Source organism: Mchenga conophoros, linkage group LG22 (genome assembly GCF_057382185.1).
Source record: "Mchenga conophoros isolate Kocher_MC1m ecotype Shallow Benthic linkage group LG22, M_conophoros_male_GT1.1, whole genome shotgun sequence".
NCBI lineage: Eukaryota > Metazoa > Chordata > Actinopteri > Cichliformes > Cichlidae > Mchenga > Mchenga conophoros.
In genome coordinates this window covers 29,795,205-29,815,083 of record NC_140546.1, presented here as the reverse complement: position 1 = coordinate 29,815,083, position 19,879 = coordinate 29,795,205, and the positions used below count along the sequence as shown (strand labels likewise).

General features: G+C 39.7%; 1 protein-coding gene across 5 annotated transcripts in view; it reads right to left on the bottom strand.

The window, feature by feature from the left end:
• col22a1 (collagen, type XXII, alpha 1) overlaps positions 1 to 19,793 on the bottom strand; it is a 70,714-nt gene extending 50,921 nt beyond the window's left edge. Inside the window, exons 1-12 of one of the 5 annotated variants that reach the window (XM_085262338.1) lie at positions 19,412 to 19,793; positions 19,067 to 19,161; positions 14,932 to 15,080; positions 14,272 to 14,838; positions 10,090 to 10,170; positions 4,592 to 4,703; positions 3,154 to 3,277; positions 2,670 to 2,945; positions 2,495 to 2,575; positions 843 to 959; positions 685 to 729; positions 513 to 575 (exon numbers count right to left, since the gene is read on the bottom strand). In XM_085262338.1, the coding sequence (XP_085118464.1) occupies positions 513 to 575; positions 685 to 729; positions 843 to 959; positions 2,495 to 2,575; positions 2,670 to 2,945; positions 3,154 to 3,277; positions 4,592 to 4,703; positions 10,090 to 10,170; positions 14,272 to 14,838; positions 14,932 to 15,022 (1,557 nt within the window). In that variant the 5' untranslated portion in view covers positions 15,023 to 15,080; positions 19,067 to 19,161; positions 19,412 to 19,793. The remainder of the gene's footprint in view (positions 1 to 512; positions 576 to 684; positions 730 to 842; positions 960 to 2,494; positions 2,576 to 2,669; positions 2,946 to 3,153; positions 3,278 to 4,591; positions 4,704 to 10,089; positions 10,171 to 14,271; positions 14,839 to 14,931; positions 15,081 to 19,066; positions 19,162 to 19,411) is intronic. The other 4 variants (XM_085262339.1, XM_085262340.1, XM_085262341.1 and 1 more) reach the window with 4 other exon arrangements.
• Positions 19,794 to 19,879: the final 86 nt, after the last annotated feature.

Below are 19,879 nucleotides of genomic sequence, written 5' to 3'. Positions count from 1 at the left end.
AATCTTGAATGAGAACCTCCTTCCATCAGCCAGAATACAGAAGATGGGTCATGAAAGAAGCACATTAAGGTCACGGAGTGGCTTAGACCTTCTCCGGACCTCAATTTTATAAATTTGTGGAGGGACATTTGAGTTGCAAAGTGGTATCCAAGAAACCTAAATGATTTTGAGAGTTTCTGTAAAGAGAAATGGGTTTAAATCCCTCCTGAGATGTGTGCAAACCTGGAGACCAACTACAGGAAACATCTTAATGCTTGCTTGCCAACAACACTTCTCCACCAAATACTAAATTATGTTTTGGTTAGAGATCAAATGCTTATTTTTACTCAGTGAAATCATTTTATAACATTTATGTAATGTGTTTACATAAAAATCATGACTCTTTCCTTCTTTGAAAGTGAGCAATCTTACAAATTCAGCATAGTAATCATTTCCCTCACTGTACTCCAAAAGGTTTGAAGCTATCTTAAAAGTAAAAAGATGTGACTGTGGACATTTTTAAGTTTTCATACACTTTGTCCTTTTTCTCCTTTGAGTCCAGGTGGTCCGATAGCACCCTTAGGGCCAGTGTCACCCTGAAAAAAGTAGGCAGGTTCACACAATAAAAATAAAGCCGAACAACTATAATGAAAGTGTAATCCTTTATCACAAACACTATAGAACTGAAAGGCAGTGGTAGATGACCTTTTCACCCTTAGGACCTGCAACACCGGGTGCACCCATGCGACCCTGTGAGAAATGAAAACACAGCCGTCTTTTGAAAGCCACTGAAGAAAGGATTCCCACTCATCCGTGGAAATAATAGAGAGGGATTAGGCGTGGTAAAATCAGCGGGGCTTTACCTTTTCTCCAGCAGGGCAGGAGCAGTTCACTTGAGGGCCTCGTTGTTGCTCAGCACTGGTAGGTGTTGGCGTAGGGATCTTGTAAGGGGGAGCCTCTGTCACAACCGTCTTAGGGCACTGAAATGAAGCAATTTATTTTGATAAAACTGGATCATGATGCTGTGATAGAAGAGACAGGCATCTCTGATTAAGGCTAAAACTATTCAGACCCACACTTTTAACTTTTAAAGTAGCTCCTGCTTTAGAAGAAATGATACCTATATGGTCTATACCTTTATGATGAGCTGATGATGATCAGTGCCACTCCTGGGTTTATATTAGTGCTATTTGAAGGTTTGCAGGCATCCCTGTGATCTAAAAACTGACGCTTCAGGATGCTCAACTCTGAAACATTTCATTTCAAAAGTGGCTCTGTATGATGTCATAGAGAGTCACAAGCACACACTGTTTAAATCTTGTGTTTCCGAAGGTTAACCAATGAGAAGGAAGTGGGAAAAAAAATGAATGAGAAAAAGCTTCAGACAGTGGATGAATTGAGGGGCTGCACCAGCAACCAACATAAATAAGAACTATTTTGAGCTTTTGTGATTCATGCAAAGCTAATCTAGTGGAGTCCAAGAATTAAACATTAGCATGACAATTCACTTATGTGTACTCAGCTAGATCCTATAGGCTGTTTAGTTGTGTCTTATTACCTAGATAGCAAAATTAACTAGTTGTAAGCTGGTGAGATTTCAAATGGTAAATGGACTGATTCTTATATAGCGCTTTTCTACTCTCACGGAGTACTCAAAGCACTCTATACAACATGCCTCATTCACCCAATCACACCCATTCTCACAAGCACTTTATCTACACTTAGTGCTTTCTAACGACATTCATACTCCGATGGATGCATCGGAGAGCAAGTTAGGGTTAGTATCTTGCCCAAGGATACTTGACATGCAGACTAGAGGAGCCAGGGATTGAACCACCGACCTTCCGATCAGTAGGTGACCTGCTCTACCTCCTGAGCTACAGCCACCCATTCAAAGACAATCATTTTTTAAATCTGTGGTAGATGTGCCTGGGTCAGTTCATTAGCGTTATAGCGTATATCTGTGTTAGGCAAAGAGCCACTGTACTTCTGTTTTTATTCTGAGGATTGTGGCACTAATGTGTATTATTACAAAATCGATTTTAAGTAATGTGTCAACTCCATTAATCAGCTAATAAATACCACCGTGTGGAGGTCTGATTAGTCACATTGGCAAGTAACTGCTTGTTTCTGTTTCCATCATATTTCAAAGGAGCAAGTGGAAAATATCTGGATTTTTTTTCACTTCATCTTAAATGTGTATGAGTGTCAAACTGCTCCTCTAAAGCTGTTTGAAAAATCTGTATTGTACAGAGTTACAAAGTAACAAAGCTACACTGATTATTCAAAGTAGCTTAGCTGTTCAAGCTACAACTGAGCTGGGGGGGCACACACTCATGCAAACTTAATTATTTGGATGTAACCTTTCCTTTAAACACAAAGCATCCCATCTTGTGGTAGATGTATATTTCTATGCAACCAGGAACCTCCACGGCTTAGCAGCAGCATCTGAAAGACGCGTTTCGCTTTCACTGCAAAGACGCAGACTCTGGGCCTGTTGGCCTGTAATACTTACAGGCCCATTAGGTAGATCACAGCAGGTTTCCAGCTCGGCATGCTTGGAATCGCAGTAAATCATCATTCTCTGGAGGTCAAACTGTATGTACACAGATTAACAACAGGTCAACTGCAGAAAAATAACCTTGACTGACGTGAATCACACTGTTGCCAAAATGGAGGTAAAGACTCACATCAATTGGCACACTGTCATACAGCCTTTTCCCAATCACTGTCTTCCCCTGGATATCAATGTCCTCTCTGTCTTCTATCGGCAGCGTCTGGATGTGCTTGCAATCCAAGTACAGAGACACAGACTTGGACTCCACACTGAGGGCAATCTTGTGCCAGTTGCGGTCAAACAGGTTGTCGACTTCAGGGTTTTTGAACACAGCCCTCACAGCATCTTTTGTAAGGCCCACAGCGTTGTACTCCACTGCCTTGTTCTCACCGTCCAGACGGATGGACACCTGACAGGTCAGAAGCACAGGGATGTGAACTGAAACATAAAGGAGCTTGTTTTCCATAGGGGGAAGTAATGAATGTACAAAAATAAATAAAATATTGGAATGAAAAAGAGAAGTCAGCAAGGTGAGCCCATTCGATGATGTAATTCTCCAAGTTGGGCCACATGCAGAGACAGGTACATTTGTCACTATTTACATTTGACTCACTCACCTGTGGAATTCCATATTTGTCAAAAATCTGCCAGAGGTACCAGTCTTCACGCCTCGAGGTTTTCCTGAATTTAAATGTGGTCACAAAGGCATATTCGTCTGGCAGCCCTTGACGAAACACATCTCTGTGGAATAAAAGTACATTATTATTACTGCTTTATTTTTCTCTTTTTAGTGGATGTGGTAAACCAACAGTTGCATTGGCTGTACAGCAGTTGAAATATTAATGTATAAGGTTAAACACAGTCCCAGTGTTTTACCTAGCAACCAGTGTGTTTGTAGCTACTCTTTCTGCTCTTCTTAGCAGTTTTACACTGACTTCTTATATTCAAACTGTTGCCTGTGTATTTGTAGAAACAGCAAAATAAAATAAACTGTTCACATCTGAATTAATATTTATAAAGGAAGAGCTCAGAATTCTGTAAAATTGGAAAACTGGAAAAACCTTTCAAAGAATAGGATTAGCCAGGATGCTCACTGGTTAACAATTTGGGATTGACACCTTGTTAGCCAAAATCATTCTTTCACAAATCCAGCGCTTGTTCTTCTGTTTCAAAACACCACGGTGGTAAAAATGCGCACCATGACAGTTCAAAAGGAACTTCAAAAGTCAATGGGGGATGTTACTGTAGTCAAACCTATTTTTTAGGCTCTCTATGGCTACAAGTAGCAGACAGTTAGCTTAGCATAAATACTGAAAATTGACAAGGCTAGCTTAGCCACCAAGTAACAAGTAACAAAAAAAGGTTTAAACTTCACCATAAACTGTGTTTTGGTGCTTTAGTTTAGACATTTGCGCCATCAAAGCAGAATACTAGTTAAGGTGTCTTTATTTTTAGCTTTAAGAGTTAGCTAATTTTATTTTTACTGTAGCGTCCTATATAAAAAAAAACAGTGCAGACAGAAAACACTTAATGAGACAAAAACATTTGACAAATGGGGAGAAGACATCCACGTTCTCCTGGTTGGCCAATTCTGAGCCTTCAAAATGACTTCCCTTTATCCCTTTATGGATCTCAGGATGTCAGGAATAAGTCTAAAAAAGACTAAATTGGTGCCTTTAGTACTTAAGTAGATGGCTAATGGTTGTTTATCACATTTACTGACATTTCATCTGGCTGTGTTCAGATAGCGACATATCAACTCTAACTCCATAAGGTTAATATACAGAAGATGTCATTAATATAGCTACATGGTAATGATGTTTCACATGAGATTGTGTCATAATGTATTGCAAGTTGGTCTTAGTTGTGTTTGGCTTTGAATCTCCTCATTGTTGGAGTTGTTGTGCAGGAAACATTTCCTTTTCAGCCAGAACTGAGATTTAAAAGGATGAATTTTTGGAGACTTCAAAGACTTCATTTTTGCCACTTTCATGTGCATTGACAGGGCTCAAAAACAAGCTGAACTGTTTAAAGCATAATGGGCAGGTCACTTACTCTGTGTTTTGTACTATAGGCATAGTGCCAAGGCGAACATATGAACTTTGTCCATCTTCATCTCTGGCTCCCAGAATATCTCTCACGTTGAAATACTCCATCAGGTCAAATCCTGCAGCAACACAGTAAAAAAGCCTAGTTGGACTCCACACACACATAAAAAAAAATCATGCCAGGCTCTCCGGTCATGAAGTTGAGTTATGGCTTTGTCAGATTTCTAGGGGGTACACTGAAGTTTAACTGGGTCAGTCCCACCACACCCTGCATCGACTGTGTTTTTGACTTTTTGATGAATTGCTGAATTAATGGACAACTGGAAAATACAGATGTTTTCTGGACCATTTAAATATTTGTTAGATTTGTTGCCAGAGTGGGGAAAAAAAGCTCGTTTCCACTGGTGGTAAGGTCCTCGTGTGAGTCTGAGAGAGCGCATCTGTGTGTACATTGTTCTGCAGCGTGTGATTTGAAGTGGTGTGACCACAGACCATAGTTAGGTGGTTTAGAGAGGACACTCCCTTGTACAACAAACAAGTAGCTGTAGCTATGGCGATGCCAGTAAGACGAGCGCTTGTGCAGCACTAATGCTGCCAGTGTGTCCAGCAGCTCTCACTGAAAGCTGGTGGTTAGCCTATGTTGTGTAGTCTGAGCTCTCCGGAAAGCAGACTGCGGCACGAGTGAGTCAACAGAATGAGAACAGCCTCAACATTTTCCTGCACAGCCCTAGTTATGCAGCAAAATCTGTGTGAGACGTCTAGTGGGAATAATAACAGCAGCGCACTAATCTTTCAAAGAGGAAACCACAGCATTAAGGTGGTAATGCGAGAGTCTGGCAGAAAAGCTCAGTGGATGTCATAGGAAATAGCTTGGAAGCAGGTGGTTAAGCGCACACTTAGCCTGCCCCTGTGTCATTAGCAACAGAGCAAAAAATAACGTTAGAATCAAAAGTCTTCATGACAGATATAACTGATCTGCCATCAGCCGCACACAACAGCTGCTTTATCTGTCAGTAATTTGCCTCACATGCACCGTTAACAATTATTTTATTCAGTCAGCAGTGGGTGGAGACTTTCTCTTTGCTCAAACGCATGCACAAGGAAACATTTCTCATTGTCTTCCATTCATTTGATTATGAAACAGCTTTATTAGTTAGGTTACCTTTACTGGCCTTTACTGGCCACCAGATGGTGCTGTTTCTTTGCACCATCTGGTGCAAAAACACAAGAGTCATCAATTTTGCCTTAGCTTTCTTGTTGTTTGTTATTGTACGATCTACTGTGCAATATAAAGCGCCTTGAGGCGACTGTTGTTGTGATTTGGCACTATATAAATAAAATTTAATTAAATTGAATTGAGCGATTCAGTCGTCAGTATATTAGGTAAATGGAAAACACAGCTTCAAACACACACACATTCTTAAGCCTGACATTTAATGTGAGTCATCTTTAATTTTCTCACCATGTTCATGCAGAAAAATCCAAAAAGGATTTGTTGCTGTGTTCTCATACCTGAGACTTTTGCCTTATTTAAACCATGGGATGGGATACTCGCAAAATCCCCCCCAGTCTCAGTTGGGTTATTTTTAAAAAGTCTTCTGAGATACGTGTGATGTAAAAGGGCTCACCTTCCTTTGCTATCTGAAAGAAAACACTTTGAGTAGTTGACAACTTAACGAGTAAAAACGTAAACCTTTGCTGTACAAGAGCGATGTTTGCTGGTTATCAGTTGCTCGAGGAAGCCACGCAGCTGTGAGTTACACTGGCCTCGATTCTCCCTGTCACTGTGCTTGCATCGTGCACACCATGCTGTTTCTGTGGCTCTTTGGGGCCAAATCTGAGCACAAAGCTGTAATTTGAACTGGCAGCAGATAGCGTATAATCAACCCAAAAAGTTATTTTGGACAGCCAAAAACGACCACTGGGGTGATCTGCGGCAAAAGCCAGATGAGTTCACTGACTGGGAAAGGCGAGCGCATACACACAGCATTCTTTTGATGGGAGCAGATGGCAACATTTGTACAGTAGATAGTGAGCGCCGAGCCACGGAGATGCTCCGCAGCCTCTTGTGTGTGTTCGGTACCCCGAGGGGGTCTGACTAGACAGCCCGTGATAAATACAAGTCTCATTCAAACCGCAGGTCTCTTGGCTGTCAAATCATAATAAGTGGCAAATAGTCTTGACATTTAGCAAAGAGAACTGCACTCCCTGTCCACCAGCACAGAGGCATTTGTTGTGTAATTATAAGAAGGACCTGCAGGAGTAGCAATGATAAACACCGTGTGTCTGTATGAAGAGAAAATCTCGGTGTGCTTACCCGCAAACTGAAAAAAAGTACTTTGCTCAAGCAAGTTTGACATTGTACATCTTAAAGTTAGCTGCATTTACAGAGCGACTGCAGCTTGGAAATCCCCAGACATCTTTATCATGTCAGAGCGTCAGACCTCAGACCGCTGTGTGATAACATTTCGCCCCAAGTGGGGCCCACAGCAGGTTTTTGCTCGTAGAAAAGACCTGATTGTGACACAACTGTCTGTGTTAGATTCAAGGTAGAGAAAATAAATCAATAAGCACCCCTGTGCTGTATCTACTGGTGCTAAAGTGAAATAAAAACTGAACATTTTCATTGAGCTGCCTTTGCTTCCAGACAACACTATGGGAACAGTTAAAGTATAGAACATGAGTAATTATGATGGAATTTAAAATTATGATAGTGTTTAGCTGTAACTAAATGTAAAGCAAATATAAATCAATGCAGTGTGGAGTGTATTCATGGCCTGTTCCACAGTATTCTATAGTCTGGGTACAAGAGAAGTATTTCCCATAGAGTTTTCCACTGGAACAAGATCTGACAAACAAATCTTTGGTCAGAGGATTTATTCCAGTACGAGTGCTTAGCGCATCTGAAAAAGTGATACATCTGCTTAAGAAAGTATCAGTGGCTTTCAGTGATTTATCAAAAGTTTGTTCTAATTTATTTTGCGGCTGAGAGAAAAAGCCAAACCACATAATTAGCACTCGCCCAGTGACGAGGATGTGATAATGTGTCCTGACAGCAGAAAGTGACGCTGTGTCTAATCATGAAAACACTCTTTCAGTCAAAAAGTCAGCGTAACTTTTTAGCAACTCTAAGAGGATGCATCAGGGATAAAGCTTTCTCAAAGGGTTCTGTACTTTAGTCCAATATATACTCTTAAAACCTGACTACAGTATGAGGGGAAATACTGTTCATTTAGCAAAACCGAAATACAATAAACAAATATGCACTGAAGTATTTAAGTTCAGTTTTACTAGCTCGTAATATTTCACAGAAGATCTCTCAAATAATTGTGAGAAATTAACCGATGATTATAAGATTATGTGGTTAAAGTACAGAGTAATCAGGCAGGAATTACATGCCACTGCCATTCGCTGGTGCATCCAGTAGTGGATAGTTAACAGCTAAACCATAGTTTTTCTCACCAGGAAATAAATGTAGTCTAAAAAGTAGACTTCACATCATAGCTCAGTGTGCAACTCCATATTGATGTTGCACTTAATCACTGAATGTGAGAGCTGTGGATGCCAGCAGACTGACAATCTATATGGATGCTACAGAAAAACAGCTCCATGTTGGGACGTCTGCAAACACTCGCCTGATGAATTTACAGGTTCAGTAACTCATTTCATTGAAATTTGAAATCAAATTGAATTTTAAAAGATTTAATATTTTGGACTGTTTCAAATTTAGGATTATCCTGTGCATGTTAATTGTAAATCACAAGTTATTAGCTAATGAGACGTTCCTCATCTCATCTGAATTTTGTTAGTTTGTTGCTTTTTTATTAAACTAAAAAATACATCTGGGAACTTTTAAAAGTCTGTTGTTGACAATTATCTACAACTTTACTACTATTTAAAGTCCTATTCATCACATTAAATCAAGGAGCACTAATGACCCTGTCTCTCAGTAATTGACTTACGCATTCCATCAGCTGTTTTGGAAGCAAAAGGAAATATAGATACTGCACATGACCCTCGAGCTCACAGGCCTCTTGTAGAAGACCCGAGTTTGAAGGATAAAGACGGCCCGACAGGAGCGAGAGGGGAATTTAAAAAAAGTGGGCTGTTATGTTAAATAGTAATCATTGTCATCCATCTTTGATTTGCAGATGTTGCATCAACAAACACAAGTCTTAAACTTAGCCAGTTATTTTTTGTCCAAAACAGATATATTTGGTTTTGTTTTTTTATTTCATTTCATTAATGTTGTTATATTTGAATTCATTGCCAGCTGGTGTCTTTCTGTTTCAAGTTTCCATGTTATGTCTGTGTGGTTTTCCTCCCACATGTCTAAGGACATGCAGTTTTGATAAACTGTCCTTAAGAAGTAACGTGTTTTTGGCTGTCATTCAGCAGCCTCTTCAGGGTGTACGCAGTGAGGTCCAGTAGAGTTGTGATGCTGACCAAAAGATATACAAAAAAGATGGAAGGATGTCTGGGTTTTAAGTAATTTTTTTTTTAAGAAATCAAAGTCTGTCTTTCCTGAATAAATCAACAGAGGACCCTGTGCCAGCCAAGTATGTTAAGAGGGAACATTTCTAAAAACATAGCTTTTCGGTGCTCTTACATCTCTTTTTCCTTGAACCTGGACTTAGCACGAGTCCAAACACTCATGCCTGTGCATCTGTTTTTTCTCTTACTGTGATGGATGTGGGTGGGAGACACAGACAGGAACTGAGATTTCCCAGAACACACTGTTATAACTGGTGGGTAAATGGTTTTCAAGACCTCAGAGAAGAACCTTTAACACAGCAGCGTGGAATGTGTGGAATAAAAACATCTAATGATGGAGCGCTACATGCTAGTGAAACAGCAGCTTCACTGCTAATCTTAAAAAGAGCAGCGCCTTGTCTTGACTCTTGTTTGTGACTTCCATAGCCTGGATTTCAATAGTGAAGCTGCAATAACAAACACTGAGTGTACTGAGAGGTCACGTCTTTCTACAGATAAAGTGGTGGCGCCTCAAGTGGTCATCTGAAAGGTTTGAGTTTGATGCAGATGAAATGGATAAACTCTTCAGAACTGTTATCTCCCAGAAAAGGATGGTGACCTCGCTTCAGATAAAGCTGAGGAGTCTATCCTAGATAGAAAAGTAAGTTCAAGTATCTTGGAGCAAGAGATCAACGCACCAGCAGGTCAACCATACTGGTAAAGAGAGCCGAACCATGAGGTGAAGCTCTGAATTGGCCCACTGTCAAATTTGATTTTGAAAAAGACGAGTGTTTTGTTTTCACAAGTATATTTAGAGAGCTGCCAGCAGCCTCCTGGTCATGAATTAAACCACTTCACTTTATATTCTCATGGAAAGAGAGAGAAACTGTGTGTGAGAACAAACTCTTAGCATGCAATAAATGTTTTTGGAAAATGTAGGAAATGCTTTCAGAAATAAAGACCTGACCTTGTGGTTGACACGTATTGCAAGTGCTGCATGTTGCTGTTAGGAAAGCAGCAGTTTGCACATACCTGGAACCTCTTCAAGACCATAACTGGTGCTGCCGGGCTTAAACCGATCAGGTTGAACCTTCATATTTGGACACAGCACATCTGAGGAGAAAGCAAAAATAATTCAGTTAGACACGCTCGTGCTCTTATTGGGAGAAAGATATGGTAACCCTGTATCTTCCTGTTCAAAATCGAATCACATGTTACTGTTTTATTAGAAGAAGCAATCAGTGGGAAACGTTCTGAGGGGTCAGACGTGAGAGATGTGAAGTGGCATATTGTTAAAGGAAGCAGTCGGATCATTGAAAGACATCTGCGATGAGGGGAGCACCAGCGCAGACAGTTCTGCCGTTTGATATCTGGGGATGGGAAGCGTGTGGATGGCCGAGTGACGACTGAGATGGCTTTTATAGTAGGTGGGGTGACAGTGTTATATTTCCACACACGCGCAGCTCAGTGATGACAGCAAGAAAGGCAAACCCTTCAGGTTGGCAGGAGAGACATTTTCTGTGTCAGGATGCCAGCTTCTGTGAAGGGTGCTGTCTAGTTCCATATATGTAAACGTTTGCTTAATGTGACCGGCAGTTTCTGAGGATCTCTTCACTCCTGGTTAATCCATGGATACAGATAACCCTCATTCATATTGATTTTGCTGGTTCGCGTGAGTATACGTTTGTTTTTCATTTGTTTGTTTTTTACTAAACTGTGTCATAAAGCACACGCACTAATAATCACATGTGAGCGTGCTGACACACTAAAGAAATGTGAACACGGCAAGCTTTATCCCAGCCAAATGTTAATATGTCAACAAGGCTTCACTGCCTTCCCATAAACGCTGGGTGGAGGACATAATGACACACCTCAAAATAGAACAACTCAGGTACAGAATTCAGGGCTCACTTAAGTTCATGAAGAGCTGGTGGCTATTTCTTATTGTGCTGGAATAACGTCTGTTAACTTAATGTTGATTTGTTTTATCATTTTAATTGTTGATTTTTTATTTCTCATTGTACTATAGTGTATGCAGCTGGATGTCTGGCTATTCACAGAACATACAAATACTCAAAAAACAAAAAGAATCAGTGCAAATATTCAAATACAGTCCTGTGCAAAAGTCTCACTCCACCATCATTTATTCTTTATATTTTTATTCCAAGAACTTTTAAAGCTGTCTTGAGCCATAGTTTCTGGAGGACTTTGAAAGTTTTCCATCATACATCGGTTGCTTTATTACTAATTTTCATTTTTAGTCCAGTCTTTGAGTCTTTTTTTATCGTTTTCAAAGGAGTTTGTTTGTTTGCTTTTTGTTAATTAAGCCAACTAACCCTCACCTATGAATCATTCAAACATTAAAGTAGTGCTGTGTCTAGACAAAAATAGCCAAATGTGACACAGTTTAACAAGCATAAAATACTACTTTCACACCATTAATGTGATTCCCAAAGAGCTATTTGATGGAAATTTTAGCATTACACTGATAGTGTAATGCTAAAAGAATTTAACAATACCAGTGATGGAGGCCTCTTTATGTGGATTGTACGAGCATTTATTAACATCACTGACTAGGATCAAGGCTAAGCATGATAGGGGGGAACCATGAAACATTTTAAAAGTAGACAGAGGGTGTGTCAACAGCACCAGTGATAGTGCATATGCTTGCTAGCATGCTAGCAGTGCACTTATAATTGAAGACTAACCATATATTGCATATGTGTTGTGGTAGCTCTTAGGCTTTATGCATTAAACAATTGTTTACAGGCAAATGTTCACAAAATGCAGTTGTTAGTGTGACCATCATTGCAAAACATTGTAAACATTATATACCACACAAGTGGGTACATAGAATCTGTTAACAGAAATATCACGCTCATTTTAAACTGACATTAGCATTTGGCTCAAAATAATGCAATGCTATGCATTGTACCGCCTCAGAGCTGCTAGCATAGTTGTAAACTTAGACATGCAGACTTGCCTTTTTATGGTGGTTCTTTTGCTCTAAGTGCCATGATAAACTTTCCACTCTGTTGATTGCTGAAATTAAACTGCATTTTTATCAAGACAAATCTGTATCCTCCACTCTTTGAAACTCACCCTGATGGGCTCCCTTGTGTTAACTTTCAGTCAACAGCAGCAGATCCAAATCATGTTACCCTTTGGAATCACTATATCATGAAACCTGTTATTATGTCATTGATTTGTCTAACCCTGAATGCTATCCTGAATATATTATCTGACAAGTGAGACACTCCAAATTCCCTATTATTTGCTAAAAATCCAATTTGTTTTCCAATTCACAGCTGTAAAAATCTTCACTGCAGAAAGGCTTTTAACCTGTAGCACTGATTATGAGCACCTGTCAGCTCTTGAATACTTTATCATGCCCCAAGTAGTAGAATTATTTCAGTTTCTTGTGCATTGTTTTTAATTTGGGCTTGACATTTTTCATTGGGAGCAAAGCTGGAGGAGACTGTTTTTTGCTTGTGTCTGCTTGTGCCTTAATTTAAAAAACAAAATTTTTAGACGTTAGATAGGACCTTTGGCTTATACTGTTCATAAAGCCAAATTCAGCCAAAAATGACCATTCTATAAAATATATATAAGCACATCACTCATTTTTTTTAAAGACAGTGATGACACTTGAGCATGCTAAATACTTGAGCTACCCTCAGATTTGTGGCCCTAAGGCTATAATTTGACTGTGAGTTAAAGTGGAAGCAGTGTAAAACTTGCCTTTGGGAATGAATCTCTGATACAGAAGTATCATCAAAAATGTATGCATTGCATGTGGCATCTGTTTTCAGCCATAAACTGGTAAATTATTCATTTTTGCTATTAGCTGTGTTTCCTGTCACTATTATAGCTTGTGAATTTTTAAACACCATCTGGGTGCCCCTTGTCTGTTATGTGGAGAACGGGCATGTAAGGTCAAATATGCAATCTTAGGGTTTTTGTGTTCTTAGGTGAGGCCACACATGCTCTGTCGAATCAGTGTAGCACAGAATAAATAGTGTCCATTTTTAAAACTATAGATTAAAAGGTGAAAACATCTAACATGGACATTTGAGCCACTGTAGCTGACCCACTTGAAACATTCGAGCTATAATTTTCTTGGTGAAAATAACTCACATCGCTCAGGCAGCCAGTTTTGCTGACCACTGATGTACTTGGAGGCTCACCCGTGGTGATTTTAGAGATTATAGAAAGAAAACACTGAAACTTTTTTTACCTGACTGAATTTAGCCTTTGGCTTGCTGAAGTTGATAAAGTATGGTTTAAAAATACAATCTTATCGGGTGCCTTGTTCAAAACCTATGAGTCAAGAGTCAGAGGTTACTGGCTTTAAGACAAAACTACAAGCTGCCTTTAAAGCACAAGGGGTATGTAACTTTGTAACATGATACCCCCTCAAAAAAGAATGAAGGCATTTTAGTCTTACTCATCACATTCTTGACAGGAATCACTGCTTTTGCCTGACAAGTTAGCACCAGGTTAAAATAAAAGTTGAGGGTTTGTCATTGCTCATCCTTAAGCAAACCATGTAATCATGTCATTTCCATTTTAGTATTTCTTGTTCGTGGTTAAGACTCATGGCATCCCTTTCTTTCCAGTCTGGCTAATTTTAGGCAGGAATTTTAAGCGTTGGCGCGGGAAGCATCCATCATCCCCATAAAAATGCTAGCAAACGGATGGGTCCCTGCTTCGCTACAAAGCTAAAAAAGTTGTTAAGATAGAATATTATAAGTCTATTTTAACTGATTAAGTTAGCAGTGTAAACTGTTTTGTGTCCATGTTGAAACATTTTCTCAACACACCAGTGGAGAAAGCATTGAGGTTAACACTAAGACAAGCTTTTTTACTGCTAAATGCCTCTGCAGTATAGCAGCAGTCGAAAAGGCAGCTGTACCACAGATATGTCTTGGTCGGGAAACTGTCATTTATGAGCTAATTTTTGCAACAGCTTCATATTCAGTCACAAGAAGTCGGGATAGCTCAGTGTGCATGTGCATCTCTGTGTGGTCGGGGTGGGGTTTTGTGGTTAGGGTCTTTCCTCTTTTCACAGTGGTTAAAAGGTTAAAATAAGAGTCAGTTTGATGAAGTGCATATTGCAACTGAGGCAGGCTGTTCAAAGTATAACTTCAAAAAGAAGCCATGCGGCATGCAGTGTGAGTGTTTTGTTGGCAGTGGTCCCGATGGCTGACTTACTCTCACACAGCCTCCTCCTCAGCCTGTCCCTGATCTTGTCAATGGCATTGAAGTCTGTAACGTGGAAAACATGGGCATTCTTTGGCTCCGCTGCAATCTCTTCCAGCTCCTCCTTCAGAGCCTCCCCTATGCCCACAGCAAACATCCTGATGTCCGCTTTGGCAGCTTTCTTGGACGGCTCCAAAACATAATCCTGGCTTCGGCCATCTGTGAGAAGAATGGCTACCTTCTGAATGCCTCTGGCGACCGGCCTCGCTCCATTCTGCACTGTGAAGATGTTGCTGGTTGTGTAGTTGATAGCATCCCCAGTCATTGTATTTCCCCCCAGGTAGCGTATGTTGCTTGCAGCTCGCTTCACATCTTCCAGGGTCTTGTGTTGCCCTAGGTTGAACTCAGTGGTTGGTCTGTCACTGTAGCGAACCACGGCTACCCTTGTCTTGTCAGGTGCTACATCAAAAGACTCCACCAGGTTAGACACCCATTGCCTAATCTTCTCAAAGTTCTCCTTTCCAACACTGGATGAGGTATCCAGGATAAAAGCCAAGTCATAGTGGACGTTTTTACAACCTAGAGAAGGCAGATGCAGCAAGGATTTTAACACATACAGTAAATGTTCTAAGGCTGCTATTACAACAGAAATTCTAATCCTAATGGTCTTACCTGCTCTTTGTGCTTCCACCTTCTCACTGGAAAGAGTCAAGGCCAGGATGACCAAGACCAGGGTGATCCTAAATCCCAGTCTTAATTCCATCTCAGCCTTGGCTTCAGTCTGTTTTGTTTAGCTTATTATAATCATCAAGTTGTTCAGTCTGTGGAGAGATAAATAAAATCATAATTCAGTTCAATTCTATTCAATTTAATTAAAAATATTTATATATTTCTATTTATTGCATTTATATTTATATTGCATCTTGCCTATTTGAGAAGTGTTTGAATTGATCTGTGAAATGTATAGTTTCTGAAAAGTGGCCAATTGACACTAGCTGAAAAAAACAAAATCTACCCTAACTCCAGATGGGTCAGGTAGAAATCCCTCTGAACGCTAGACCTATGCAATCAAAAAATGGGATTTACCGTATTTTTCGGGCCGTAAGGCGCACCAGATTATAAAGCGCATTAAGTAAAACAAAGCAGTCAGATAAGTCAACTTGCTTCCTCCACTTCCGTACCATTGATTCATTGATGTTGAATTCTATCACAGCTGCTCTATCCCCATGTTGTTGCAGTATGTTAACAATTAACCTCATATTGTGGATGGATTATCTCAATTGTTCTCCTGACTGAATCTTGGCCATGCAATTGCATTTGTCCCTAACAATCGGGAACTCTCACGTTAACCTTTATCGAGTGGAGAAAAGTTAGCGTTCATGCTCCAGCTTCACTGTGTTTGTTATGTTAACATAGCTGTGTCGCTAGCGATCACGTACCACATTATTATATACCAGCTAGCCTAACTTCAGTAACCCTACAGACATCACTGCTGTTTAGTTTTCTGTCTTCATTTATGTTGGAAGTGATAGCAGAGCTGTACGTTTTAATTTTTTCACAAATCTCTCAGTCAGAACATGCTATATCCTGTTTAGGTGGAAACTAGCAAGCTAACTTCCGGCTAACTTCTAACTCCGTCAGAATTTGATATATTATGTTTTAATGGATGCCTGGATGTTAAACCTTTTGTTACACCTGGTAAAGCAGCAACATTGACCATTTTATTAAAGATGATTTGACTTTGTGACTTGAAGCAGACGGAGTTTTGGAATAGTCCGCGAGGCTCCTGACTACAGTAGCCGTAATGCTGCGACAATCCATCAAGCGGTGTGGCTTTTTATCTTCGCAAAGTCATATTAAAACATTTTTTAACAGATTTTTGAGTGCCACGTACCTCATAAAATCGGTTTGAGGTCAGTAAGCACAACCAGAATTCAAGGCGCACCGGATTATAAGGCGCACTATTGATTTTTGAGAAAATTAAAGGATTTTAAGTGCGCCTTAAAGTGTGGAAAATACGGTATTTTCTTTACAAACAAGTCTTTACAATCATTTAACAAAGAAGGCAATTGTTAGCGTTCCAATAGCTACAATTTAAACTGCATTAGACACCTTATATGTGTCAAAGAAAAAGAAAAATCTCATCTCCACTATGGTCCAGTATTTTACTGTCTCCGCTTTGGTATGAAAGCTGGAAGGAAATGTCGTTCATTCTTAGGACATGATAATTGAAACCTAAGACTAAAATACACACTTTTTTGTTTTATAGCAGCAGTGAATACTTCATCCAGAGAAAAACTGGACTTGGTAAAGAGTGTTGGAATTTGCTGCATATATATCAACTCCAACCACATAAGGACAACGTCAGGTCTGTGATGTTTTCTGATGATAAACTGCAAAAGTTAACCAAAGTAATTTCTTACTCTTTAAAACATGCATTTAAACACACATCTAACTGCTAGAGTGCCATTTTTACAGGTTTGATCATGTTGTAGAAGACATCAGTCTGCCTCTGTTTGAATCATTTTTATGCTGTTGTCTCTGGGTGGCACTGAGAGGAGCCTGTCTTTTAAACAAAATACTATTCTTGATCTTATTTTACACAAGTGGTTGTGTTGCCTGCTATTAAGATTGATGTGTGGCTGACTGTAGCCATAACACAGGCTCATCCTGATCTCATTGCAGGGGGTTTGTGGGGGAAGTTGAGGAAAGTCTGAGTAATGCACAGCTTGGAAAGCAATAATATAAACCATCTTTTACTGTTGGGATATTTTCACTCAATTGTGCTTTTAATGTATGTTTTCCAGAAAGAAAAAGATATATTTTTGGTGGTGGATAGTAACTTTTAACTTCCAGAAATAAAGCAGTGCTGTGTAGTTTTCCTATAACGGAAGGAGCAGGTAATTCACCTTTTACATTCCTAACAGTCATTAGAAAACTTGATATTGATATATATTTTTTTTTAAAAAGAAGCTTAAAACACATTATTTTAGAAGGTTTTGTGTCTCAACAATCTGGAGAAGTGTTGGCAACAAATAAACATCTCTGGGGTTGAAAAGTTCAGCCAAAATGTCAAACACTTTAGTTGATCCATCAGGTAGCCATCAGTGAGTCAACATAGAGTCCCATGTTGAAATGCCCAACTTCAGTGAAGAAATTAACATGTTTGGTTCAAACAAAAAACAAACAAAAAAAAAACCATTATCTTTTGGGCATTTTGGATAGTTTGTCCCTTCATAAAAACTACAGAGGTTGTTGAACTGAACCAAACCTCTGGCTGCTTGTGATGATTTTGCATCACAAATCCAAGAAATAACTTCAGTTTATGTGGGTAAATATCAGTTTGTTACTGTACGTAGCACTGATTAACAGGTATCTGCATCTATGTGTTGCATCTGTACATGCCCTAAAATGCATGCAACTTATCAGTCCAGTCACATCTCTGAATAAAATAATTTGTTACGCAAAAAAAAAAAACTCAGTTAAAATGGTAATGTTGAGGCTTCAAGATGCACGCAAACAGTGGCTATGCCCACTCTGTGGTGGGTGCTGGACTTCACTGAGCACATTAAAACATTAGGATTGCTTATGTTATAAGGTAGACCTTAGTCACATACTGCCACTCAGTGATAGTTTCAAAAAAGTGTGATGCAAACTGGAAACAAAGACTATTCGGCTGCTAAATAAAAGTTGTTTCTTACAAATGAAATTTTACTTTGAAGGCAAACATTCTCTGTAGCCAGGTTGTGTAAGACTTGTCACAGTTTCACAAGTATTTGCAGACAGGTCAGCATTTTCTATACAAACTACAGTGATCCTAGCAATCTGCCAGCAGCCAACGAACTTGCAATGAGGTTTTCGGTTCAACCTTGTATAAATCTTTTGAACCAGTTTCACTTAGTGATGCCAAGCACCTTCCTGCAGCCACTCATCAACTGCTAGGGAATACACTTTTTTCCTAGTGACCAGGCGATCACCAACTGATCTGGCCTTGGCAACTTTCATGAAGGAATGAATGGGAGGAAAGTTAACCGTAATATCCTTCGAGCAGGTAGGTAAATTTTGTATCATCTAAATAAAGCTAGGCTATCTGTTTCCAGTTGTTATGCTAGGCAGAGCTAGTCACCTCCAAGCTGTCAATCTGTTGATTCAGTTCTTGGCATGAAAACCTGACAACCGGTGTTGTCCAAAATGTCAAGCTAATCATTTACTCGGATTAGCTAGACTTTTTAGGACTATAGTGGAGAATGAAGTATAATGAAAGAGCATTAAGTAAACGTAACTACAGCAAATGTAAGAATATATTATTTTAAATTACAAAATGATCTAAACAGAAAGTCAGGAAATATTGTGGTGGGACTCGACAGCCTGTTGACTGTGCTTTAGCTTCTATGTAGTCTGTGACATAGAAAGTTCACTGTGGGTTGTACAAACTTCTTTAGCGTATGGTATTGCCCTTATCTGATTCTCCACTGGGCTATTTCTGCTACTTGGTTTCAATGTTGCTATTAATGAATAAAACAGGCACTTTAGCTAAATTACTGTAATTGGTCCAATTAGTGTGCATTTAACATCTAAGAAATTCAGCCCAAAGAGCAATGAAAAAAAACTACAAAAAATCTCAGCTGCTCAGCTGAATGACATTTAGTTTCAAGCTCCTAATCGTCATTACTCTGTATGTCAAACAGATTATAATTTATCGTTCTTTCATCACTTATTATATAAAACGTGGAGCTGAATTAATCTGCAGTTTTACGTAGCTACAGTATCTGACGTGAAGCTAAAAACAGGATATCAACATCCCAACCTGGGACCAGATTCCTTACAAACAGCACGTCTGTATCACCAGGCCTGTTTCCACTTCGTCTCTTGATGGTTGACCTGGGACTGCAGTGTAGATGTCTATAACAGAAGCACCACGTTTATCATTCCCGCAATGCAAAAAACAGAGAAAGGCCTTTTTTTTTATGTGCAACCAAAGGAGAGGAGGGGGAAAAAGTATGTTTTCTGATAGCAGATCTGAGCAACACATAAACACAAAAAAAGCCAATAATTCAGAACTGCTAAAGAATAAAAAAGCATTTCAGAGGCGTTTTAAGGAAGCAGAATACGCAGTAATACATGGAAGACTTCATGACTTTTTTCCCCTTACCTGGCCTGTCACTCAGTCAGTGTCGCTGGAGGTGTCTCTCTTTCTGTCTTTGCCTCCAGCGCTCACACCCTGAATCAGCACTGGGAAAGCATCATTATCACTTGATAATAATCCAAACTGTCACCCCTGCAGGCATCAGAACTCACGAAGGGATTATAATATAATCCAGGGAGACAATCCAGTGCAGAGTGTTGTTAAAAAGTGAGGTGAGCTTCAGCAACCTTGTGGATGAGTGGACAAGGTGGGAGGGAACTGCAAAGGGGGAAAGTGTAGGGTTTCACTTGGGGACGAGGCAGCTTCTACTGTTCTTGACTGGGCTGTGCTCTCACATAAAAAAGGCAAAGAGGCACAGCCAATTATAGAGCCAACTTTATGGATATTTTTGTCCTTTTTTTCCTCTCTGCCTCTCTCTCTCTCTCTGTCCTCCGTAGCTGCACCCATCTGAGGTGTTGCCCTTAAAGTAGAGGC